Source organism: Gossypium hirsutum, chromosome D07 (genome assembly GCF_007990345.1).
Source record: "Gossypium hirsutum isolate 1008001.06 chromosome D07, Gossypium_hirsutum_v2.1, whole genome shotgun sequence".
Taxonomy (NCBI): Eukaryota; Viridiplantae; Streptophyta; class Magnoliopsida; order Malvales; family Malvaceae; genus Gossypium; species Gossypium hirsutum.
In genome coordinates, this window is record NC_053443.1 from 51072168 (window position 1) to 51100046 (window position 27879).

General features: G+C 32.1%; 3 protein-coding genes across 3 annotated transcripts; 2 read left to right on the forward strand and 1 right to left on the reverse strand.

Annotated features, from left to right (window-relative positions):
• Positions 1–9076: 9076 nt before the first annotated feature.
• On the reverse strand, positions 9077–11364 carry LOC107955722 (GDSL esterase/lipase At2g42990). The gene is made up of 3 exons (XM_016891521.2): positions 10757–11364; positions 10177–10666; positions 9077–9435 (listed from the first exon to the last, which is right to left on the reverse strand). Exons 1-3 carry the CDS (start codon positions 11120–11122, stop codon positions 9239–9241), a joined length of 1053 nt encoding a protein of 350 aa, XP_016747010.2. The 5' UTR covers positions 11123–11364; the 3' UTR covers positions 9077–9238.
• Positions 11365–13891: 2527 nt separating this feature from the next.
• Positions 13892–14440, forward strand: LOC107956265 (thymidylate kinase-like). Its single transcript, XM_016891978.1, has 2 exons — positions 13892–14085; positions 14332–14440. Exons 1-2 carry the CDS (start codon positions 13892–13894, stop codon positions 14438–14440), a joined length of 303 nt encoding a protein of 100 aa, XP_016747467.1.
• Positions 14441–17506: 3066 nt separating this feature from the next.
• LOC107956264 (secreted RxLR effector protein 161-like) lies at positions 17507–18067 on the forward strand. The gene has a single exon (XM_016891977.1). It carries the CDS (start codon positions 17507–17509, stop codon positions 18065–18067), a length of 561 nt encoding a protein of 186 aa, XP_016747466.1.
• The last annotated feature ends 9812 nt before the right edge of the window (positions 18068–27879 follow it).

Below are 27879 nucleotides of genomic sequence, written 5' to 3' on the forward strand. Positions count from 1 at the left end.
GAAAGACCCAATTTCCTAGTAAAGAAAACAAACAAACCTTCCAGCGAAATGATTGTAACCTCCTCCAGCACCATAGTGAGATTTTCTGCATAAAATAAACCAATTCTTCAACAGTAAAGAAAACACCCTTGTTGCTGTTTCTGTTGTTGTTGCTGCTGCTGTTGGTATTGTTGATAATGGGAATGGGAATGGGAATGAGAAATGGGAAATGGGAATGGGAATGGGAGGAGGGAACGGTGGAAGAGGGGAGATGGGAATGGGAAATGGGAAATGGGAACGGGAAATGGGAATGGGTATTGCATGGGGATGGGAAATGGGAGAAGGATACGGTGGAAGAGGGGAATGATAGAAGAGGGGAGATGGGATTTCATTGTATTTAAAATTTTAAAAATAAAAAATATATGTAATGGATTTTAAAAATAAAAAAATACTTGTAGTGTATTTTAAAATATATATATGTAGTGTATTTTAAAAATAAAAAATATATGTAGTGTATTCTAGAAATAAAAAAATATATGTAGTGTATTTTAAAATATATATATATGAATTGTATTTTAAAAGTAAAAAAATATATGTAGTGTATTTTAAAAATAAAAAATATATATGTAGTGTATTTTAAAAATAAAAAATATATGTAGTGTATTTTAAAAATAAAAAAATATGTGTAGTGTATTTTAAAAATAAAAATATATGTAGTGTATTTTAAAAATAAAAAAATATGTGTAGTGTATTTTAAAAATAAAAATATATGTAGTGTATTTTAAAATAAAAAAATATATGTAGTGTATTGTAAAAATAAAAAAATATATGTAGTATATTCGGCGTATTCGAATTACTTGAAGCATGAAGATCCAATATTTTTCTTGAAAGATACTAATTTTGAACTTCAAAATTTGATCCAAATATAATGTTACTATTTGTGGAAATAATATTTATAATTATTATAAAAAATATTTAACTATAAAAAATTAAAAATAATTATCATTTTATCTAATAAATAATTTAAATTAATTATATAATTCATTAAAATAGTGGAAGATACATTTTAATATTTTATTAAATGAATTTATAAATTCACATATTTTAATAATTTTAAAAAAGTAAAATAATTTAAATAACTTCTATTATATATCAATTCTAATCTGATGTCCTTAATAGTCATTTCTTATTCTCACCTCACCGCTATAGCTGCGTTTGAATCCAAACACACACTCCACCATTGTTTCTAATCTCACCGCTACAGTATCCAATCTCACCGCTACAGTAACTAATCTCACCGCCACCGCTATTTTTAACCTCACCGAAGGTAAACACACCGCCCATCCAAACTAGCCCTGGGTCTCTCTAAAGGAGTTCTAAAGGTTTAAGTCTCCATTCAACGAGTTGAGTTATAAATCACCATAAATTGTTTTAGGAATAACGATAAAGGGAAGGCAATTGCTTCCAATGTTTCTGTTAATTGCCTAGTGATTTGATCCTACTCTCGTGTTATTAACAGGAAGGAATCAAATCTAATCTTTTGTTTCAAATAAAATGATGAAAGAAGTTCTTTATAATTTTTTGATAAAAAAAAAGTTGAGATTATATTTTTATTATTCTAATTTATCAAATCATATTTATCTTATTTTTTATATTCTTCATGTCTTATTTATTTAATAGATAGTATTAAAAAAATTGAAATCAAATCATAAAATTAGGTGATACATTTTCTGAAAAACAAATAGAGATTAGATTGGTAGGGAATTAACCCGTGTATGTAACGAACAAGTAAATATAATAAAATCAAGAAGATCGAACAATTAAATTTTACGTGAAAAAACTCCTCAAAAAGGATAAAAAAACCACAGGCAAAAAGAGATTTCATTATAATAAAGAAGAGTACAAAAGATGGAGAGAATTAAAGGAAAACTCAAAGCCCAAAAAGAAAAACCCTTCAAAACAAAAAACAAAATTCTCTCAATTTAAATATTTTTGTTGTTTCAAACCTAGAGTAGCTAAGGTCTATTTATAGGTTGAAATTAGTAGCATATTTGACTACAATAACCCTAGGTTAATAAGAGTGAGAAACTAAAAATAGAGTTTAACATGGAGAAAAAAAGCCGAAAAACTTGAACTGCACGTCGTCACGTCGGGACGAGGGATTTCTTCTCGTCGTGACCTCAGCTGCTCGTCGGGATGAAGAACACTTCCTCGTTGCGACGTCACACACTGCTTAGTCCAAAATGCGAGGCATAACTCCACAAAATCTTTATTATTTTTAATTTAATAATTTATACCTTCCTTTATTTTTATGTTAAATATCCAATGGTTTTATCTTTTAATTTTTCATTAATGATGTAATTTTTTTTTCAAATGTCTAAAATTTAATAATGATTATTAATGTTTGAAATTTAAAAAAGTAAAATTAATATTTTAAAGATATGTGAAATTTGTATGATCAAAATATTAAGTATTATCATGTGACTTCAAACTTTTGTTAGAAATTAATTACTATATTGTACTAACATAAAATTGTAAATTTTAGTTATTCATTACGTGGTAACAAATACATTATGAATTGTATACAAAATATCTAAAATCAATTAACAGTTTATTTATTTATTTTTATTATTACATAATAACTAATAATATAATATTAAAATATTCTTAATGTTACTTTAGTAATATCGCGAATAATAAAAGGTATTCTTGTTAATTAACTTTTTTTTTAAGTCATGCTTTTATATATGTTATAGATATAGATAAAACTAAATTACAAAACTAATACAAAGAAATTTATGGATACTGTTTAATTCAAAACCTATATATGACTTATGAGTATGATGTTGATAAATTTAGTAAAATTTCTAGTGTGGCACTAATTTTGAAAATTTTCTAGTCTAGATGAGGAAATCTCTGTGTGTTATGTTAGCATCTAAATCTTTAGGGTTGAAATTCATATAAGATCTTATGTAAGTTTATATATTTGATGAGATGGTATAATGAATAAATTAGAAGATTATTAAACATTCTCAAATCCTGATAAGTTTTAGTTGTGATTTACTAAAAGTAATATGTTTTTGTTTATATTTAATTATAAAAATATATAAATATTAAGATAAAATTCAAATTTATTTTTTTTTTAATAATAAAACATATTAAGGGTTGGCCCAATTCAAGTTGAAATTTTGAGTTGTAAGTAATAATTTGCATAAATTATTAATTTCATTATTTATATTGGAGTTATTAATTGAACCATTCAAGTAGAAAATTTGTGTTATAAGTAATAAATTTCATAGATCATCATTTTCCATAGCAATGAATCATTCAATAGATACGACAGCTTTGAGAATTTTATCATTATGCTCTTCATCATCTTCTGAGTTGCTGGAGTTGGAGTCACGTTTGTGCGAGGATCTAATCCTTGCTCATATTATCCAATGAACCTGAATCGATTAGAGTTAAAGGTTGTTGGTTGTGTATTTCAACTGAACGAGAGCAGCTAAGAGATGGATCAGTCTCCATATCAGTGATTTGCTGCTTCTTTTCACTATCAAGATTTCAAGAAATATTCCCAAAAGCAGAAATGGAATCATCAGAGCTCTTGAAAATGAACCCAGTAGATGTAGATCCAAGTTGTCATAGACCCCAGGCTGAGCAGGTTCCACATAAGGGACAATAGCCAAATGATTTACAACAGAATCACCTTGAACAAAAACAACACCAAAACATTTTCAGATTTAACTGTTTCATATTAAGGGACCAGAACTCCATTGGACAAGAATAGTGTTCCATCCTTTCTTTTGAGCTATCTTGTAACTTGATTAGGAGAAGAGCCATGAGCATCAACAGGAAAACCATTGTATAATCTCTCTTCAAATTCGGCCAAACTATGTTATGAGTTAACAGGAAAGCTATTAGGGAAGTGAAGCACCGAGTTTGGACTGAGAATTTGTAAAGAACCGATTTTCAATTGTACCGAGGTGGATTTGGAACCAAATAAAAATATTTATGGAGATAAATTAAAGAATGGTGAAGTAATTTTGTCAATTAAATAGTTAATTAAAGCTCAAGGACTAAATTTTAAAAGTCCAATCGTTATAGAGTCTTAATCAAGAAAATGCTTGAGGAGCTAGATGGAAATTAATCGAAGGGCTAAAATGGTTAATAAACCGTTATTATATAAAAGTTAATGGAAGATGATGGTCATCTCCACCACTAAGTGTAGTTAAAAGTTAGATTATGCTAATTAATCATGATTTGTTAAGTTAATCAGTTACTAATTAAACTATAAATAACAAAATGAGTGGAAACATAGAGAAGGTTACCATCTTCTTCGCCCTTCCTTAGTCAATTCACCATAATTTATTTCCAAAGTCATTTGGTGAAATATATTGAAAATTTTGCCAAACATTTGTTGGAAAAAATGAATTTTTTTTGGAAATTTTGAGACATATTCTCGATTGGTAAAGATGGAGAGTTGAATCATAAAATTATGGTTTTATATTCTACTCCATGAGACCTTTACAACAATATACCAAATGCTCAAAATGAATAAGTGATGAATGAGAAATTGATGCTCAAAGTAAGCCACTTGTGAATATTTGTTGAGAAAAAGAAAAGCTTAGATCCCACATTGGTTAAATGCCAAGTATGGGATATGTATATATATGAGAACCCACTTGAAAAGTATTGAATGACCAAGTTTAAAACTTTGCCTCACGTGTAAGGAGGGTGCAAATCCAGGCCTACCAAGATTGAAGGCACACTCGCATGATGTGGGCGACACGAAATGTCCCAATCGGTTGGCCCAAAAAAGGCCTACAAATATTTTAGCCTAATGCGTAATTTACTTTCTCAGCAGAAGATTTGTATCTTCATTCATGGAAATTTCCAAAATTCCTCCATATTGAATGTCTATAAAAACCTAAAGAATATTACAGAATTCTTTACACATACACAACGAATTTATTTCACTCTCGAAAATTCTTTTCTTTTTCTCTCCAAATTTTCAAACGTTTCGGTAATAGAAGAAGATAAGGCTTGTTCTTTGATCATTGCAGAGGTGCTAGTTCCACGATCATCTTGTTGTTGTATCCTGAGAGACAGACGACCAACATTTCTCCAAGTACCATAGGAGCAGCCAAATCTGTCTTAAGGAAACTGTGAAAACAGACCTCAACATCTAGTATAACTCGATTCCCTTATTCGATTTCTAGTTTTTTTCATAATCTTGTTTATTTAAATTTTTTTTTCAAATCTGATAGTTTAAATATAAATATTTTTTATATTATTTCTTCAGATCTTATATTTAATATAATTATTTATATTTATATTTATATTTGTTTTGTCCAACAACATTTTCAAAGCAATTCAAAGACTTATAAAAGTACTCAAAAACATGTTTTTAATGTGTTTTAACTTATCTAAATGTTTTTAAGTCAATCTAAAATATTTATAGTTTTTTTAAATTCATTTTATACAAGCTTGGGGCGTAGTATCAATACATTGACCTAGTTGTATCGAGACAACTAAGTTAGTAAGCAAAATTGTGAAACCCTCGGGACTTGTATCACAACAAGTCCACTTGTATTGATACATCTAGTGAGTTGTATCTATATAGGCCCACTTCTACTCATACTGCATTTTCCAATGACTATATTTTTTAAGCACTTATATTGATGCAAATGTAGTTATATCGGCACAAGTCTGTCTGCAACTACAATAAAGCTCGAATTTAATGCTTCTAACTTCTAAAATGCATTCCCAATGGTCATAAACATCCACAAACTTACTCCTTGGTATAAATACGCGTCAAATACACATCATTACATATGAGATGAACATTCAAGCATAGAAATTAAGAGAAAAACCTCTAATCCTTTATTTTCTCATTTATCTCTTGTACATATCTATTAGATGCTTATTGTTAGATCTTTTTATCATTCCCATTTTCATTCTTTGAAAGAGATGTAACACATGTAAACACACACCTTTGAGAGGTTTTCATTGTTTACACCCTTCATCTTTGTTATAAAGACACCTTAAATGAATCGTAAAAAGTTTTTAGTTGAGCCGCAAAAGCGAGAGGAGTTTAGTTAAGCCATAAAAACTGGGGGAGGGTTCTATCTTAGCCTTGTAAAAAAGATAGGGATTGTAAAGGTTACACATTTTCCTTGAAAGATAATTCGAGAATAGTGAATTGGGAAATTCTTGGTTGAGGTATATCAAGGTAGTGGACGTAGGCAATTGGGGCTGAACCACTATAAATTGAATTGTGCAAGTTTTTTCTTCCCTTTCCTTATTATCTAGAAAAGTTTGTAGAAAAATTTAAAATACCAATTCATCCCCTCTTGATATTTTCAAGTCTAACATATACCATTGAGTCATCCTAAAAAAATTTCTTAGTATGCAAAAAATAATATATTTATACCAAAAATTGATTTCTCATGCCAAAACTTAATTTTGAAAGCATACCAAAAAATCAAAGGGCATACCAAAAAATATGAGGGAATATAAAAAAATATAAGGAAGTACCAAAACTTATGAGAGAATATCAAACCCAAAAATATGATGAAGTACCAAAAATTATGAGAAAGAACCAGAAAATATGAAGGAAAGAGAATACCAAAACTACAAAGAGAGTACCAAAAACTACGAGGAAGTACTAGAAATTATGAGTGAGTACCAAAATATATTAGAAAGTGTCAAAATCTATGAGGGAGTACTAAATATTGGTTCGTCTTAAAAAAAATTATTTATTTTTTTTAAGTTTTTATTAGTAAATATAACAAATTTTATTATTATGCAAAAATGATATTTTCTTTTCCTACCAAAAATTGATTTCTCATATTAAAACTTAATTTTAAAAGCATACTAAAAATTACGAGGGAGGAAGTATCAAAAATTTTAAAGAAGTATTAAAATTTATGAGAATATCAAAAATTACGAAGAATACCAAAAGAAAATATATGAGGAAGTACAAAAATTCATGAGAGAATAAAAAAAAACTTTTAAGTATTTTATTATTAATTTGTTTTTACCATTACTAAATAATTTTCGGTTTCATCTTATTATATAATTTTTAGTTTTGATATATCCATGTAATACTATTTAAATTTTTTTTATTGAGTTGGTGTCACCTACCAATTAGTCTCAATTTAGTTAGGGAAATTACTTTAATGTCCCTTCACATTTAAAATAAAATATATTTAAGGGTACTTTAGTTTTTTTTTAATTTGAAAACAAATAAAAATATGCATATGATATGAGATTTGAACTTATGCCAATTAGGTTAGCAAAGTTTTTAATTTACCATTCAACCAAATTTTTATTTTAATATTTTTTTTCACATTTAAAGTTTATTATGCACACTTTATTACCTCCATCAACTGTATATATTTTAATAATATTATTGATTGAGATGATGTCATAAATTAACTAGACACTAACTTAGGATTGACAACAACACAAAGATAAATAATTATACTCATTAGTAACCTTAATCTAATGTATTCATGTGTTTTATTATCATGCATATTATTATTAATTAGTTTCAAATTATACATTTCATTATTTATTCTATGTCCTAAATATATGGTTTCCACGCGCATACGCAAGGATAGTGTACTTCCTAATATGGATAAAGAAAATTATTTACAAATAACGATTACATTAGTTTTATTTTTATATATTTAATTTATTTATTTACTGATACAGTATAAAAGTTGGTACATATATAAATTTTTTTATTATGATTAATATAATTTTAATTATGATTTAATATCAAATAATTTTAAATAATATGATTTTAATCATTTTAATTATTATTTAAAAAATATTTTATATTTTATATTTTATTATTCATTATAAATATATTTTTAATTATTTATTCTATACCCTAAACTTATTTTAAATTAATATATCTAATATTTTACTATAAACATATTTTAATCTATCATTTAATATTAATATATCATCAATGTATGAGTTTTATGCACCATCAATAAATAACAATACAATAATTTCTAATAATGTTATTTAAACATAATTAAATATTAATTATAATTATTAGATTTTTTTTTTGAATTTTGTGTATGAAGTTTATGGCTTAAGATTTAATGTTTATATCAAATCTCAAGTCACTATCACCAATGTAATTGATTTCAAACAAGAATAGGCTGGTAGGGCCAACCCCATAAAATGAAAAATTTCTCCAGTAATTTTTTATAATTTATAAAATTTAAATTAATAATATTAAAATTGCACTTTAACTTCTAAAATGATAAAATAAAATTTATTTTAATCCTTCAAAAATTAATATATAAACTATTAAAATAATAAAATTATAATTTTACTATAGTAAAAATATATAATTTAATATTTACATACATCTAAACAATTTGAATGTTACCCTCCTACTCAATCTCAACCTTATAATTACTTTTCTATTCTCCCCAACACAAATCTTACGCATGCAAAGGATGCATTGGTTTAAGGCAATCCTAGCCGGGCTAGAATTGGTCGCATACTCCACGACCACAAAGGATTATCCCTTACGATTTTTTTTCTTTTATTGGTAATGCTGATCCGGCACTGACAGAGACCCTCACGATTAAGGAAATTACCATTTCATGGCTGGAGACGGGCACGTTCCTATAACTATGAGCTCATCATTTGAGAGTGACTGCAGCGATGCACTTCAGTATTCTACTAAAGCCCCTACAATTTTTAGGAGCATTGATGTTTCTTGTTGTAAATGCTGAGGAGGCCAGAGTTGGGAAACCAGACAGACCTCGAGGGATGAAAATGTAAATGCAGATAAGGTAGTTAAAGCCGGGGTGAACAGCTCTGCTGTCTGTCCGTAAATCAATTTTGCCTTTGCAGGGAGTGTACCTAGTTTAGCAGAGGTGAACGGATCCACTGTATTATTGCTGCCTTTGGTTGTGACGAGTTGCACTAGAGTTCCTGCTCCCTTTCCATCCTCTTTTCGGCTTCTGGTTTTAGTGAGTTGTTACAATGCAGGGTCTATCTATTGTTTATTTTGGTTCTCTTATTAAAGGAATGATAGTTTAGTTTTCAGAAAAGAAAAATCAGCTTGAGATAAACAGGGTTTTCTTATTGATAATTTTTAGCCATGTGAATGAACAGCTATATATATTGATATAGAACTAGGCTTAGCTAGACAATGAACACCATCCATGGATGCATGCGTGTAAAAGAGAGTTTGTAGTTGCAGAGAAATGAAAAATATAAAAAACTAATGAGAAAACATAGCTAAAAGAAGAGGAATAAGATGATCGGAGATGATTTTGTTAGTTTTTTCAGTGGGATGGAAAGCATCCCAAAATACATATTTATTGGCATCACTGCATGTAAATGGATTATACTGATTGCATAGGTAACTCATTTCGAATGTCCCCGTCGAACAACATGCCACTCCCGTCACCTCAAACCCTACAATTCCACATTCCAAACACCCATTTTTTAAAATCCAATTTTATATTTGATAAATGATAAGAGAGCTACTCATAACTACAGAGTCTGTGAAGATAGTCATTGTCCCATCACATTAAATGCTTCCAAGTAGAGATCTTTGTGTCATTACCGATTTCTTATACAATATTTCATTATAACACTTAAAACCAACCAGCATTTATCTTCTTCTTATTGAGTAACATTCATAATTGCTGATTACAATATGCTAATAGAATAAATACATTTTCAGACAAGGAAAAGAAAACATTCATTAAAAGCTTTCCCCGGTCTCTTAGATGACAACTGTTTAGCATCAATGGTTTCATCTATTTAACTTTATTTTTTATAATTCATTAAAAGAAAATATTTTTTTATAAAGTTAATTTCTTTATTTATGGTAACTGTTTATCAAAAAATAGATAAAATTAAAAATCACATCATATAAATTAAATAAATATAATCTATACATCCCTTCAGTCATAAATTAGGTTTTAGTAAAATTGAAATAATTAATGTTTGAGGTCCCTGCAACGCATGCACCCCGATTACCGCCCTGGTTGAGCTATTATGGTCCTAACACCTTAAGAGTTGATGAGTTGCAGATAAAAGCTACTGAAAATTTTCTACTTCTACTTAGTTTTGTTTTAAATGATTTAATTAATTCAAAAATACTCTGCAAAGTGGTCCAACGAAGCAAAATGCAGCAAAAGAGAAACTTACCGAAGAGAGAAGGTCTGGTAATAATCTGATAGAAAATGTCATAGGCAGGTGCAGACACCATTCGCATTCCAGGAAGCTCCTTGTTTAGTTTTGCAACCAGGCCTTCCAGTTTCCTGTTGAATCCGGATGCCACGTTGTTGTATTCGGGTACACAGTCGTTTTGGCCCAGGATATTGGTGGCCCTCTCCAGCGGCAAACACCCCATCGGAGGAAGGCCGGTGATGGATATTTTCCGGACACCTAGAGCGTGGAGTTCCCTTACGAAGTTTTCGCCCAGTCCTAGCAGGAAATCCTGGTATTGCCTCACTGAGAACTGGGATTTTCGGGTGGGGAAAACGTAGTAATTTTCTAGGAAATCATTCGTCCCTAAGCTCATTAGATACAAGGCCTCTCTCAGAATCTCATTTGCCTTATTTTCACCGACGTAGCTTCTCAGCTTTCCCTGGTATTCTTTGTAATACTCTAATTCCTTCCATAGTGGTATCACATTCTGCAAAAACCGTAAAAGGGAACAAATATTCAATAATTAGCTTCTTCTGGGGCATGTTTATATATAGGTGTAGTGGCTTTTTCATCTTACAAGCACTTTGGAGGTTGCATTGTCGTAGCCAGTTCCAGCAGAAGCAAAGCAAACACCAGTGGCGAAATCCGATATATTATAAGCAGGATCCAAGTAAGCTGGGATGGCGGGTTTCAGTCCAAAAGCTTCGGAGATGAAATCGGGAGGGATTCGGCCATTGCAGAAGCGTCCAGTTGGTTGACCCCCGTAAAAATCACGACCGTAAGGCTGAAAATTGCTCTTCAAAACCGTCGAGATCAGGTTGTTGTTGCCCGAATCCACGGAGGAATCTCCGAACACTATGATGGCTGGAACTTTAGCTTTGGTCAATGGAGATAAAGATAAGAAGAAGAGCCAAAGAAGAACTGGAGTACTACCGAAAAACATTTCACCTTCACTGCACTGCTCTCTCTCTCTCTCTCTCTCTCTCTCTCTCTCTCTCTCTCTCTCTCTCTCTGTCTGCAAGCAGATGAAATTCACAGTTTAAAGGAAATAAAATTTTGGCAAATTAAGAGACAAATGACAAAGCATGGTTTATGAATAATTTATTTTTGATCTTTAATATATAAAGAAGAGGTTTGGTGGGGGGTTTTAATGGGAAATAATAAAAGATGCATCTACTCCCTCCAACTATTTCTAGCTCTTTCCACTTTATACTATTATAAGTATTATATTCTCTATATATTAAATTTATAATATTTAATGAATTTCTTAACAATTCCTTAATATATTAAAAATAATGTAATTATAATAAATAACTTAAAATCAATTATATCAATGGTATTCAATTTTAAATAACAAATAAATTTGTAATATATATTATAATTTAAATAACATTATTAATAATTTATTATAGGTTATTTATTTTAGGTTTAATAACAATTTTGGTCACTAATGTTTACATGTTTTGTCAAAATGGTTCTAATTATATTTTTTAGTCTTTTTTAGCCATCAACCTTTGTTCTTTTTTTTCAATTTGATTTTTTTAACAGATTTTATAAAAGTACCGTTAAAAAAGTTAGCGGGAATGATGTGGAATTTAATATGGAGATGGCGTCTTTGGCTTTTAAGAACTAAAGACGGTATCTTTAAATTTTCAACCCAACCCATGAAGTAATATGTTCTATAAATATATATTTGAATTTGATTATCGTCTTTATTTTTTTCATTATTTCTATACGAGCAGACAAATAACATATCTTAATATCAAGAAATCCATTTTTGGTACATTTGACTAACCTATATTTCATTTCATTACAAGTTTTTCTCTCTTTTGAACTAAAACAATCCAAATGCTAGTTTTAATTTTGAATTTTGGAATTAAGGGTTTCAAAACCCTAAATCTAATTCAATAATATTAATATGAAAATCAAGTTAAACACCAAATTTCATAAGATTAAACCCAAAATATTAGAATACCTAGTCGATTAGTAACGAAACACTAACTTTTGCTTCGCCTCAATCTCTCAATTCCAAATGCAGTATGTGCCTCTTCAAAGAAAAAGGTTTTGGGTTTCTCTCTTGCCTCTTAATTGAAAGTTCAGTATTTTCGATTTGATTTCAATACTTAAAAAGATTTCTAGTGATACAAGGTTTTAAAATGGTTCAAAGTTTCAATTTTTCTTTTTTCTTTTTCTAAAGGTTTCAATCTTTCTTTCTTTTTTTTTAAAAGGTTTCAATCTTTCATAGATTTATTTATTGAGAGATTTTTCTATTAAGTTTTTTCGATAGTTACATTTATGTTTTTTAATTAAAAGTTATTTTTTTAATTTCATGTATGATTTATTTATTTTATTATTGTCCACATGTAATTATTTTATTTGGTTAACTAAGTAATAAATTACTCTCATTAAAAATATTCCACATATGAAATTCTACATCATTCCCAATAACTTTTAACACACTCTTATCAGATCTGATAAAAAAAAAAGCAAATTGAAAAAAAAAAGAACAAAGATTGATGGCTAAAAAAGACTCAAAAATATAATTAGGACCATTTTGACAAAACATGTAAACGTTAGTGACCAAATTTGTCATTAAGCCTTTATTTAATATCTATTGTTAAATTAATTTTTTTAATGTTAAAATTGTTAAAATTCATTTTTTATGATATTTTATTTACTTTTACTCTACTTTAATCCGTGAATGTAATTAAATATTATTATATTTAAAAGAATATAAATTTGATTTGATAAATATTATTAACATGTGTCTTTTTTAAAACTATATTTTAATCTTAATAATTTAATAGTCATTGATTTTAATATTATAACATTAAAAGTTAATTCAATTAAGTAAAATCTTAAAAATAATTTATTTAAAATCAAATTTATATTTAACATTTAAAAATTATAAATAAATTTTTTAAACAAAAGGCATGAAATACCTTTAAAAAATTAAAAGGCAATGAGTAAAAAAGTAACTTACCTAAATTATAAATAAGTGCTTCAAATAGAAATTGTCATGCGTATCATATCTCAAGTGTGGAAGTATGTCAACATTTCTATTGGCAAATAGCAAGTTTCCAAGTCCATGCCCAAGTACTTATTACTTCTTAGGTTGTAATTGTTATTTTATTAGGTTTCGCCATTATCGTTGTTCGGAATTCACAAACCATTTCAATCGTCGGTCAAAATTTTTTTGAATATGTTCTTAAATTCATTCGAGATGTAAGCAAAATTCAGATTGGAGAAGAATAAAATTGTAATTTTCTAATTATTTCCAATTTTATATGAAATTTGTATTAATATTTTTAAACTCTTCCTACTACATCAATTATGGTATTTAACCAAAGACATAATGACAACTAAGAATGTATTTACACGGCATTAAAAATTTTTCCAACTCACTATTAGTGTCTATTCCAACTTACCATCCATACTCCTTTCTCCTCCAATTACCCACTCCCTCCATAATGAAATTTCTTTTTATCTATCTTTAAAACCCCAAAAAAAAATTCGTATTAAATCGTAGTGGTAAAACTTCACAATGTAGAAAGCTACTTTTGTATTTGGAGGGATTGGGGTATTTGGTCGAGTTATGGTGATTCACCAACGGAACCATATGATATCGGCATATTTGATTAAGAAATCATAGTTGGATGACCACACAGTTCGTCCACTTTTCAGTGCAAATCGGTGGGAGAAGAGATCAATGATGGAAACAAAACTAAAAGCTGGAACCACCCTTATAGTAGATCATTACTCTTATTTCGGGGTCTCTTTCTCATCTGCTACAGGACTTGATTTTGAATGGTGTAAGGCACCAGAGAATGGGCTAATAGCTCCAAATCTGGTAGTGTACCTCGACATACCACCTGAGAAAGCTGCAGAAAAAAGAAGGCTATGGAGGTGAGAGATATGAGCAGCTTGAGTTTTAGAAGAAAGTTGCCCAACACTATAAGCTTCTTGAAGATTCTTTTATTTAGGAGAATGAAAGGTCAAGAGTCATTGGTTTATGGCTATTATTAGATTTTAATATTTTTTAGTTTTTTTTTTGTTTTAAAGGGTTAACTATAATCTATAAATAGTTTGTAAGCATTTGATATAGAATGTGAACAATTTTACATAGTGAACAATTTTACAATTTGGTATCAGAGCTATGGAGAGTGTGACCAGTAATGTGTCGCTGCCTCGACTAACAAAAGTGAACTATGAGAATTGGAGCATCCAAATGAAAGCTCTTATCGGGTCTCAAGATGGTTAGGAGGTGGTCCAAGAAGGTTTCGTAGAACCGACAACTACTACGGGATATACGGCGGCTCAAAATAAGGCCTTAAAAGAAATGCGATCGAAAGACAATGTGGCATTATACATGTTATTCCGAGCTATTGACGAGTCGGGCTTTGAGAAGATTGCAAGTGCTACAACTTTAAAAGAAGCGTGGGACATTTTAGCAAAGGTGTACAAAGGAGCCGACCGAGTTAAACAAGTCTGCCTTCAAACTTTTCGCGGCGAGTTGGAAGGTATGAAGATGAAGGAATCGGAAGGTGTCTCCGACTACATCACGCGTGTTCAAACCGTGGTGAACCAACTCAACCAAAACGGAGAAGCGTTAACCGATGCATGAGTTGTGAAGAAGATTTTGAGATCATTAATTAATAATTTCGAGAATGTCGTATGTGCCATAGAAGAGTCAAAGAATCTAGCAATGCTCACAGTCGATGAACTCACGGTTCTCTCGAGGCACATGAATAGCGTGAGAAGAAGAAGAAAGATGAGACATTCGAGCAAGCACTTCAAACCAAGGCATCACTCAAAGATGAAAAGGTTCTCTATTCTTAAAACTTTCGAGGTAGATGTTGTGGTTGTAGAGATTGAGGAAATGGTCGTGGTGAAAAAGGTCGCGGTCAAGAAGGGAATTATGAGGAGAATGAGCAATCAAACCAACAAAATTGGCGTGAAAGAAGACATGGTCATGGAAGAGGCAGATGGTCGAATTATTCCAATGTCGAGTGCTACAAGTGTGGCAAATATGGTCACTATGCAAAGGATTGTAACTCTGATAAGTGTTACAATTGGGGTAAAGTGGGACATTTCCCAAAAGAATATCGCATCTAAAAAAAGGTGGAAGAGACAACCTAACCATGGAAAATGATGAGGCAAAAGAAGGTTTTCTCTTGATGGCACACAACGAAGTCATCACCAACAACAACATGGTATGGTACCTTGACACAGGTGCAAGCAACCATATGTGCGGGCACAAGCACCTATTCAAAGAGATGCAAAAGGTTGAAACGGGACATGTGTCATTTGGAGATGCGTCGAAGGTTGAGGTAAAAGGCCAAGGTACCGTTTATTGTTTACAACAAGATGGGTTAGTTGGGTCAATCCAAGATATGTATTACGTACCAGACCTCAAGAGCAACATTTTGAGTATGGGGCAACTCATGGAAAAAGGTTATTCGGTATTTGTGAAAGATCGGGTGTTACACTTGAAAGATAAAGAAGGGCGTTTGGTCGCTCTAGCTGAAATGGAGAGAAATCGCATGTACAAGTTGAATTTGAAAAGCATTTGAGGAAAATGTTTATGAGTCGACGTTGAAGACAATGCGTCACTGTGGCATCTCCGTTTTAGCCACTTACATTATGGTGGTCGAAACGAGTTAGCGAAGAAGAACATGGGCTACCAGACATGGACTATGAGGGAAAATTTTGTTAAGAATGTGTGCTTGGCAAGCATGCGAGAATTTCGTTTCAAAAGAAAGTAGAATATTGGGCTAAGCAACTTCTCGAATTGATTCATACCAACATATGTGGACCAATCACCCCCTAATCTTTTAGCGGTAAAAGGTATTTCATTTCTTTTATTGATGATTTCTCACGAAAAACTTGGGTTTATTTTCTTAAAGAAAAATCCGAGGCATTCGAGGTGTTCAAGAAGTTTAAAGTGATGGTGGAAAAAGCAACTGGTAGACACATCAAATCTGTACGATCTGATAGAGGTGGCGAGTATACTTCGACGGCTTTTATGGAGTATTGTGAGGAGCAAGACATAAGAAGATTCCTAACCGCACCGTACTCTCCCCAACAAAATGGTGTGGCCGAGAGAAAGAACCGGACTGTTCTCGACATGGTTTGATCAATGCTCAAGAGCAAGAAGATGCCGAAGGAATTTTGGGCGAAAGTTGTGCAATGTGCCATCTATGTGCAAAATCGATGTCCACATGCAAAGTTGGATGATCAAACACCACAAGAGGTTTGGAGCGGACAAAAACCATCAGTTTCTCATCTCAAAGTATTCGGTAGAGAGGCCTATGCACATGTGCCGGATCAGCGAAGAACAAAGCTCGAAGACAAAAGTAAAAGGTTTATTTTTATTGGGTATGATAAGAAAACAAAATGATACAAGCTACTCGACCCGATAAGTAAAAAAGTTGTGGTAAGTCGTGATGTACGATTCAATGAAGCAAGCGAGTGGGATTGGAATAACTCAACGGAGGTTATCATCAAAGATGGAGGATCATCAATCGCTACAACAACATTTATACCGACAAATTCTGAAACTACCGATGATGAAGATGAACCGAAACAACCAAAAATGAGAAGTTTGTAAGATTTGTATGATTCAACAAACGAGGTACATATTGTATGTCTTTTGGCAGATTCCAAGAATATAAGTTTTGAAGAGGCGGTGCGAGACAAGAAGTGGCAAACTGCTATGGACGAGGAGATTAAAGCAATTGACCGCAACAACACATGGGAGTTAACAGAATTGTCAAAAGGAAGTCAGCCCATTGGTGTGAAGTGGGTGTTCAAAAGAAAGATGAATGCTCAAGGCGAGTTAGAATGGTACAAGGTGCGATTTGTTGCAAAGGGATATAAACAAAAGGAGGGGATCGATTATGATGAGGTATTTGCTCCCGTTGTAAGAATGGAGACAATCCGATTGCTCTTTACACAAGCGGCTCAATTTAAATGGCTGATATTTCAAATGGATGTCAAGTCGGCATTATTGAATGGTGTGCTCAAAGAAGAAGTCTACAACAAACAACCACCCGGGTACATGAAAAATAGCGAAGAAAAGAAGGTGCTGAAATTGAAGAAGATACTTTACGGGTTGATGCAAGCACCGCGGGCATGGAATACTCGTATCGATACATACTTCAAGGAGAACGTGTTCAAATAATGTCCTTATGAACATGCCCTTTACGTGAAAAAGAATGAAGGTAATATGTTATTTGTTGCTCTTTATGTCGATGACCTCATTTTTATGGGGAATAATGGTGAGATGATACTAGATTTTAAGAGCAAAATGACACAAGAATTCTAGATGACAAATTTGGGTTTAATGAAGTATTTCCTTGGTTTGGAGGTTAGACAAGAAGAGACAGGTATTTTTGTGTCACAGAAGGCATATGCAAAGGAAATTTTGAAGAAGTATAAGATGGCACATTACAACCTGGTATCAACACCAATGGAACCAGGTGTAAAACTCTCGAAATTCGATGGAGGAGAACGAGTGGACGCGAGCAAATACCGGAGTTTGGTGGGAAGCCTTCGCTATCTCACTTGCACAAGGCCTGACATTTCGCTAAGTGTTGGCATTGTAAGTCGGTTCATGGAGGAGTCGGTTTATTCATATTGGAAGGTGTTGAAGCGAATCCTACGGTACATTCAAGGAACGGTGTCACTCGGGTTATTTTCTACAAATATAGAAGATTACAAGTTGATTGGGTATTCCGACAGTGATTGGTGCAGAGACTTAAACGATCAGAAAAGTACATCGAGATATGTGTTCTTTATGAGTAACACAGCGTTTGCTTGGCTTTCAAAGAAGCAACTAATCGTGACACTCTTGACATGTGAAGCTGAATATGTGGCAGCATCTTAGTATGTGTGTCATGCTATATGGCTCAGAAATTTATTGGGCAAGTTGGAGCAACAACAACTCAGTGCAACTGAGATACGAGCTGACAATAAATCAGCAATTAAGTTGGCAAAGAACCCAGTGAATCATGAGAGAAGCAAACACATTGACATTTGTTTTCATTTCATCCGAGATCATGTAAATAAAGGAAGTGTGAAATTAGTGCATGTGGCAAGTCGGGACCAAGTCGCGGATATCTTCACAAAACTACTATCGATGGTACTGTTTGACAACTACAAGAAATTAATCAACATGAAGGATGGCAGAAGCATTTAATTTTACAGGGGAGTTTTGTTAAATAAACTTAAATGAAAAGTCAATAGTTATGTTAAATGAAAGGTCAAGAGTTATGTTTTTTAATGGGTTTAAATTAGTAGTTTTTTATTTAGGAGAATGAAAGGTCAAGAGTCATTGGTTTATGGCTATTATTAGATTTTAATATTTTTCATTTTTTTTGTTTTAAAGGGTTAACTATAATCTATAAATAGTTTGTAATCATTTGATATAGAATGTGAACAATTTTATATAGTGAACAATTTTACATTTAGATGCTTCCCTAATGCATAGAAGATGTGAAAAAATAGTGTCATGACTTGTCAGAAAGGGAAGCCTCTTTCGTCCCTGTCGTCTTGCTAGTTTATCTAATATTCATTTTTTTCTTTTTTCCCTTTTAATTGAAGAAACAAAAAGTGAGGGAGAACACAGGGAAAGATGAGTTAGAAATAAGTGTAACAGTGAACCTGAAATGATTGTATGAAATAGGAATATTATCTATTTTTAATAGTTTAATGTTATATTATTATAATATACGTTGATAATGGCAATAAGATGATAGCAAAATAAGAAAAATAAGAACACACTGATTTTACACGTGGAAGCCTTTTTAGGGGAAAACTACGGGTAGAGGAGAATAAATTCACTAATGTTTAAAAAAAACGAATAATATAAAAGGAGTTTCGATTACATCTATTTAAAAGTTGAAAAACCTTATTCTAATCCATGTTAAATAGAAGAAGTGTAATTCTATACGGATTTTATTTATGCAGCATGGTCCATACCGCGGGAGTCAAAACCCTTGGTCGCAACCCCAATCCAACAATTTCTTCAAGTAACGGGATTCGAGTCACACAAACTCTAACACACACCAGCGATTTCATCCTGAATTTTAAGATTTTCATTTGAATTTGATTTTTTTTCAAGATAAAAATACTGTTATGACATTAAACTATTGAAAAAGGAATACAAATGACATTGTGTCATTATTTCATACAATCCTTTTCCAATGGTGAGCTAACAATTTTTTATTTTATTTCAGCAAACAAAATTTTTAATGACACGTAAATACATTCTTAGTTGGCATTATATCATAATTTCTCATTATTTTCATTTTAAATTGTAAAGAATTAAATGAGAAATATTTCATACTCCAAAAGGACTTAATTATATAAGTAAAAAAAAATAAAACTAACGTCAATGTATAATATTCCAAAACTATTAAAAGAATGAATAATTGAAATTCTATTAAAAGTTTTAAAATAAAAAAAAATGCAGTCGATTAAAACAGAGATCAACTTACCTTATTCTCAAATTAATTAGTTTGTTAATTTTAGTAATCTAATATATACACTACATATTAAAGAAGAGGCGAAAGAAGAAAGTTTTTTTTTTTTAATTCCAATTTTGGTGTCAAATGAAAACATTAATTATATAAATTTAAATTTAAAGTTGGTTTTATTAGATTAAAATTAAAAATCCTGAAAAATAAAATAATTTAATTTAATTCTTGAAATCATTAGTGAAATTAAATTTCAATATGACATTAATTATATAAAGACCCAAATTAGTGGTTGAATTGGATAATTTCAATATGACATAAAGCATTAATTGAGTAAACAGTTTTCATTTATTTTCCTGCGGTTTCCATTTATATTTGGAAATTTATTTAACATTAAGTATAAATTGGCCTTAAAATAATTTAGTAATGATCAATAAACTGACGCTAAACAACAAAGCCAACAAATTAAAATATCTATTTTTTATGCTAAACCCTGCTATAATATATGTTTGATTTGTATATAGAAAATTTGGTGGGGAGAAATTTCTTTTGAAAAATTTAGCCTTTGAAATAAAAAAAATTGATATTTCACAAATAAATAAAGGTTTTTGTAAGTATTGAGTTGATTGCTGAGTTGTTATATGAATTGTGATTATTAGAAATAATTTAAAATTGAAAAAAAATGAACAATGAGTACAATTGATTGGGTATGCAATTCGTATTCAATTATATGTTTGTAGGTCCTTCTCCAGAGACCAATCTACTATAATCTTTATAGTATAATATATAACCTCACTTTCATTTGTTGCAACTTGACTATTATACAATCGTAATTATCAAACTCTCTCCTTAAGACTTTCCCTTCTAAAAGCTTAGCTCAAACTACTATAACGATTTGATTACAAACAACTTGCACCCATATAAGTTCCTCTCAATGAAAAGATTATGCTCTCTCAATTCCCTACATAATACTCTAAAGTAAGTCTTCAACATATAGATGTTTTTGTCTTCGTAAATCAAGAGTGTGATGAGATTAAAATTTTAGAGTTTTGGTCCATAACAATCACCTTTTAACACTAAGATATTGTTTGAGATAAATGAAAACTTTTTACGATTACATATCCCTCACACATAGAAAGATAATCACATTAAACTCTTCTAAGTTTCCTTGCTTGATATAAAGTCTTCCACGATTATACCATAAATTTTGATGCAAGAGATCCCTTAAAAAGTTGCACAATAATAGTCAAAATATGTTAACCAAAAGTAGAAAATTTTCAACACCTTAGTTTCGATAGTGAGTTGCAACTGACTGTTATTCTTGGACATGTTGCCATGCTCATTTGTTTACTTCTTAAAGATCCATTTTGTCTCAATCACATTGTTGCCTTCTAGTTTGAGAACTAACTGCTATGCACCATTTCTCTCAAATTGATTTAGTTTCTTTTGCATTGCATGTGTCCAATAAGTATCTTTGAGATCATTTTCCATCCTCTTTGGCTCAATGAAGGATGTATAGCAAGGTAGCCTAATCATATTATGGTAGTTTAGTCTAGGCTTGTCCCTAACCTTGCACCACTTTCAGAACGACCAATAACATTATCTAAAAGGTGATTTTTATGTACTATAGGGGAAGGTTTGAGGCTAAGAAAGGTCATCAACGGGCTACTATTCACCTTCACTTTTCTCTATTATTTTTTCAGCTGTAACTTTTTTTGCCATTGGTCATATTATCATCAAGAAACTCAATTACTATGGAGCTATCTGGTTCATATTTGACCATCACATTGATGGGATCCATCACAAATTTGGTATGTTTATTATACACTTTATAAGCCTTGTTATTTATAGAATAAACAGGGAATGTCTTCATCACTATAAGCTTCGAACTTCCCATTGTAATCTTTTTTTCAGTATGTAGCATGTACTTTTAAAGACATGAAAATACCTTATTGTTGGCTTCTTTCCTCTCTTTTCCTCATAAGGTGTCATTCTGGTCTTTAGCCTCAACAAAATTCTACTAATCACATAACTCTTCGTGTTAACAACTTTTGCTTAAAACCTATAAGAAATGTAACAACTCGTTTTTTAGTGGTGTAAGAAATGGCTATTTCGAAACTCCAAGTAAAAATCTTTAGAATTTCTCCACTTAGACTCAAACTCTCCCTGTGCAGCTTTAGAAGGAAAGTGAATATCAAATCCCAATTGATTACCGACGATGTCACAGAAAGCATTCAAATCAACCATACGTGCATCAAAAGGCCCACCCACAACTTGAGCATACAACAAAATATTGGCTTTCAGCTCGAGCATGAAGTTGCTAAAGTTTTGGAAAGTTTTCTTCTTAAAGCCTTCTAAAGCTTTAGCGTACTTTTGTTCCAAGCTCGTTGGAGCAGCCTTTTGCTCTTCGGCCATCTTACTCACGATGGCCTAATGCTTTTCAACCATCTTCATAGAAGCATCCATGCTTTCCTTTTTTGCTCTTTCAACTACGACCTCCCTAGAAATTTCTCTGCGTTACCCTCAGTAACCACCAAAGGCTCAGCTAAGTCCTTATTCTTCTCCCACAAGTCTTAGTTTTCTTCTTTTAGCTTGGAATAGAGCTCACAGGCTCTCTTTAGGGCTCGCACGACATTTTGGTAAGAGCCATCAAACTCCTTCTTACTAGCTTTAGCTCCGCTTATGCCTTCATTGAGACCCAAACCAACCATGCTAGCCTCAGCCAAGAGAACTTGTAGGGACAAAGCTAGTTCTTGTAGAGAAAGCTTCTTCACACCATTAGATGAATCAGCCGAACACATGCAATCCTTAGTTACTTTTAGCAAAGAGGCCATCAGATGGTTGGTGACATCATTGCGACTATAAGGGAACTCTTTTGTGCTCAGGTGCTCACACTAAGGGAACAGTTTGCTAGTCTCACCACTCATCCCAACAAATTTTACGAGTGCACCAGCAATACCATCCTCCACAATGGTACCAAAAATGTCGTCATTCGAAGGTCCCTCCGTGGTTGGGGATAAGAAGGATAAGTAAAAGGTGAGTTAGCAGGAATAGCATGTGATGAACTTACATGGACAACCACAAGTCAGCTCACATGAACGACATAGGGTAAGTCCGCAATAAGGGAAACAAGAGCGGTGACCACAATAGTAGAAGGCCCAGCATGGTCTGTCCTCTTTTTCTGATGTTGTTATAATATTACATAGTGTTCCTCTTCCATGCTGCTTACCACAACATTAGCAGCCCCTGAATTAGTCTTACACTTCTTGCCCATATCCAATATAAAAGCTCGCACGTCCATGTATTCGTCGATTTCCTGTAGCAAACTAGTAGGCTCCTCCGAACTGTCTTCATTGTCCGATTTGTTCTTGCACCACCAATAATTATAAGATCAGCAGTAGTAGGAAGCAAGTTAGGGTTCGTACCACTTTCCACATGTGGCGAAGGCAGTGAGAACCAAGGACGAGGACTCATTTTACAATAACTATAGAAATACTTTATTGGTTATTATTTGTTTCTTAACAACATCAATCCCATATCAACTTTGGCCCTATGTGGCTACGTGAACCTCTCAGGCTGCACCCCAACCGCATCAACTACTTTATTATTATCACCCGGTCTCCATCCATTAAGGCTAAAATTTTTCAAACAGAATCGAAATACATTTGTCACATCTCATATATTTTATTTATTTTGTGCGCATGATTGATAATAAGGGGATTAATGGCTTAATGGTTTAGTGGTTACTTAGCTATCATAGTGGTCTAAGGTTCAAGCCTCATTGTTCACACTCTTGCATTTAATTTTGTTGACAATTTTTCTCATGCTTAATGAACATTGTCATCCACCCCTTTTTATTCCATATCCCCCTCCCTTGCTATAACCTCACCTCTTACCTTGTTGCGTGATACATTGAACCTGGCCATGGTTGACCAAGCCCTTCTCCTTTGCATTGTCATCCATACCCCCTCTCACTCTCACTTTCTTTCATTTTTTATTTTCTTTTCTCATCATTTTCTCTCATTTTTGCAAACAACCACCACCATTCTCTTAATCTTTTTCTTCCTCCACCATGACCCAAACTTCTTGCCACTAACCACCACCTCTAGTGGCTGTCGCTCCTTTACTCTTTTCATCTCCCTCATTTCATTGTCGTTGTGAGCGCCGTCGTTGTCACCGTCGTGCGCCATCACAAGTCCTCCTTCATTTTTATTTAATTTTATTTCTCCTACTCCCTTCTTCCCTCTTTTTAGCCAAACCTTATAACTCCTCTATCGTCGAATCGCTGTCGAGCCGCCACTGTCATTGATGACAAAAAAGATCTTCCTCTTCTTTTTTTTCCCTCTCCTTGTGTCAATTCTCACCTTTTTTTAATCAAACTTTTTCTTTCATTGTAATGATCCTTTCTAGATTTTTCGATTTTTCGACATCACTCCTTTCTGATTCATTGAACCATTAGAATTAATCAAGTGTAAGTAAAGATTATTTTGGGTCATAAAAACCCTTCTCCTAGTGATTCCTTAATATGGCCGGATGGTATAGTGCCATGAATCATAGTGGTATTTTGTTATTGTTATTTATTTATGAAATATAGTACTAATACTTCTTCGTATTTCTTTGAAGGATCGAACAATAATTGTAGGGGAGACCCCTAACTTTGTAAAGGAAATCCTCTTTTTGAGAGTCTTAGATCGTGGGGTAAATGATGTTAAGACTATTAGTGATGGATCTCTTAAGTGACAAAGCATTTTCAAATATCCACACTAATACTTGTTACTTATATGATAGATCGTCTTGCGAGATAGATCGAGTGAAACCGTAAATAAGGGTTGAGGCTATTCGGATCTACAATCTAAGGTGTGGATCGATACTATTTGTTTTTTTGACATCGGTATTTTATTATTAACAAAATAATTATATTAAAATATATAAATATACTAAATATTTATGAAGAGTTGTATAACTTATCCAAATGGATACCAAGTAAGTGTTCTAACTAAGTGGATCTATGACCTACATGACAAGTGATATGCTTATGATTGTGGTTATGATATTTGTCTAGATCTCATGCCCATGATATGTGATGTATGGCTAATGTGTTATATGTGATGATTTAAAAATATGCGATTTATGTGTATATATGCATGACAAATTAAGATCTATGATTTATTGTGAAAAACATGTTAAACATATTAAAATTGATTATTATGTGATAAGTGATTATGAGGGCATCTTTACATGCATAAGTGTATAAGTGATCTATATGTGTTACAAGTGAAAATCGTCATATCACATGCATGGGGTGAGATTTTGTGAAAGGAGGAAACAGTGGCAGTATATCTGCAATTCAATGGTGGCTTGTCCATATTAGTGTTATCAATGGCAGTTTATCTACAAACCAGTAGCAGTTTACCTGCAAATCAGTGGTGGCTTATCCACAAACGGTGTTTTGGATGGACAAGTTCTAGGGTACTCAATATTGGTGTGTAGCGGAGATGGGTAAGAACTTTATAAAATGTGCATTGATTAAAATATGCATCAATATGTCCATGCATAAGAATCAGTGTTATATTCCATGATTTTGATGAATTATGATTATGTCATGATTGATGTATTGTATTTGATATGTATGCAAATATATATTATGTGTTGATCTCACATTGAGCCTTTTAAAGGTCACCCACATTACTTATGTGTTTCAGATAATCCTCGTTGTTAGGACTCAGATTCGACCATCAAAGAGGCTCTCAGAAATAAACGATTTTTATGGTTATAGACTATTTTATATTTTTGGAACTTTCGTGGACTTTTAAATTTTTATTTTGGGACTTCAATTGTGGTTTATCATTAAACTGTGGCATGAATGTTTTATTTTTAAAAAAAATCTGTGGACAATTTGACATTTTGCATGGTTTTAATATGGATGAATTGTTTAACTGTTTTTTTTAATAAAATTCGTTTTCCACAAACTTTTGATTAAACTTGAATTTTTAATATTGTCGTAACGTTTTTCAAAAATAAGATTTCTTCTCAAGTTATGTTTTAAAACAACTGTGTTCAAAGGAAATATTAAGCAAGTATTTTCAAAAATTAGACCTGTTTATTTTAACTCATGTTTTAGCCATTTCCATGGTCAATGTGATCACTTAGATTGGACCATAACTTCTAGGCCCAATTTGAAGGGTTGCAACATTCCTCGCGGTTAAGACATCCTCTAAATTTAAAACGCGGCCCTTGTGAAACCTCTTAAATTACACCCAACCCTCTCTAGTTATAATGTTTCATTGAGTTAAACACACGTCCTTACTTGGCGAGGACCACTCCATGGGGAAACCAAAGCCATTGGTAAGCTTACACTTCACCCTAATGTACTTCTCTGAATTCAAGCGAAGGTTAGAGCAGTTGTTGGAAATGATAGATTCCACATCTTTGCGAGGGGTAAAGTAGTAGATACCTAATGAACTCCCTCAGTTGTGGGCCTTTAGTTAGTACAAGTTTTGGAAAACAGTAAGCAAGCCATCGCGGTCCACCAAGAGAACCCAGACAACTAGCCAGGTGTGATCCCGTAATCTTCAAGTAGGTGGCAGAAGAAATAATGAAGAGGCAAATGAAACTCAGCCTCTATTACGTCGAAAGGAATAAGAAAATTGTTTTCGTTGGTGTTGCTCAGATGATGTGAGCCCATAAGAACTGAAAAATCATTTGCGAAATTAGGGATTTTAATCGCTAGTACTTCTAAGGTTCGAAACGCTTCCTCCGTCTTCGTAGTATAGGTGTAGAAATTAACCTCGATAGAAATCCCTGCTACGTGCTGTTGTGTGGATTGCTTGGACTTATCTGGCGACTACTACCTCCCCTAGTTCTAGCTATGATCATAACAAAAGAAGAAAGAATACTCAAAGTAGAAAAATTCGCAGAAATTTACCTTAAAGAAAACGTTCTTTGTCAAATGCAACAGTTGAAAATGTTTAAAACAATGATTTTTAAGGCTTCATAACCCTCCCCTTTTTTTAAAAATTTTTTCCCTTATACTTTAATGATTCGAATAACCAAGGACAAAGGAATTGTTAGATCTGAATGGGTATAATCCCCTTGTACACGTGGTAAGGTGAACGCTAGGCACCAGTGACTAATGCGTGTTTGGTAAGTTTTTCAAATTTACAACGAAGCACCACTTTATAACCTTTCTTAGAACCACTAGATGGACTATATTGTTATAGTATATCTGATTGCCAACTCGAAACCCAGATATAACCTGGGCTACCGACCCGCATCCTGAGTTTGGACCTCACTGGGTGGATACGTTAAGGGGCTCGCGGGGTGAGCTCACGAGCCCAGTTCGCATATCCCTAGGTGTTTGCAAGCACAAGGTACAAACCAAACGAGTAAACTGGCAAATACCTAGACCAACAAACACGTGTTAAGTTTAGAACAACATACGTGGTGACATGCATGGAGCCTACCAAAAAAGTCAAATTCATGAATAGTAACCATGGTATATAAATATCTATTCTCCTCACCAAGAAGGTACACAACAAAACCACTCAAAAATGATTATTACATTTTTAAATTGATAAATTTTTTTTTTGAAATTTAAACATTTTTACTTTGATATTGAACAAGACTTTTTTTTTTAATTTTAGGGTCTGTTTGATTGAAGGAATTGATTTTCCGGAAAATCATTTCCAACTTTTCCAGCGTTTGATTAGCGGAAAACATTTTCCATTTGGAAAATGAACTCCAAAACAAGGGAAAATGAGTTACATTTTAGGGAAAATGTCTTACCCTTTCAATTTCCGTAAGACATTTTCCGTGCTTTCCTCTCTATCGCCTCCTTCATTCCTTCCTTCATTTCCGGTAGAAAATTGCTTTTGTTTATCGATTTTTCAGTAACTTGTTTTTTTAATTATTCAATACTTGTTTTTTAACACAATTACAAATAATTTATTTGATATTAATTTTTTTCAATTTATAACGATTAATATTGTAGCTTAATAATTGAGTATTGTTATAAATAAATCATTGCAATATATGTAAAAAAATTTAAAATATAAAAATTTATTAATACATATCAATATATGTAAAAACAATTTTTTCGAAAAATATTTCCAGGAAATCTGCCAAACAGCCGAAAATATTTTACACAGATTCAATCAAACACCAAAAAATATTTTCCAGTAAATCATTTTACAGAAAAATAAAACATTTTCCCGATCATTTT

Excerpts from the sequence above, each read along its gene's own strand:
- LOC107955722 (XM_016891521.2), bottom strand. The coding sequence starts at position 11,122 with ATGTTTTTCGGTAGTACTCCAGTTCTTCTTTGGCTCTTCTTCTTATCT. Across the intron at positions 10,667-10,756 it reads ATGCAACCTCCAAAGTGCTT|AATGTGATACCACTATGGAA; the intron begins GTAAGATGAAAA and ends CGGTTTTTGCAG. Across the intron at positions 9,436-10,176 it reads TACCAGACCTTCTCTCTTCG|GGTTTGAGGTGACGGGAGTG; the intron begins GTAAGTTTCTCT and ends GTGGAATTGTAG.
- LOC107956265 (XM_016891978.1), top strand. The coding sequence starts at position 13,892 with ATGGAAACAAAACTAAAAGCTGGAACCACCCTTATAGTAGATCATTAC. Across the intron at positions 14,086-14,331 it reads GAAAAAAGAAGGCTATGGAG|AGCTATGGAGAGTGTGACCA; the intron begins GTGAGAGATATG and ends ATTTGGTATCAG.
- LOC107956264 (XM_016891977.1), top strand. The coding sequence starts at position 17,507 with ATGACAAATTTGGGTTTAATGAAGTATTTCCTTGGTTTGGAGGTTAGA.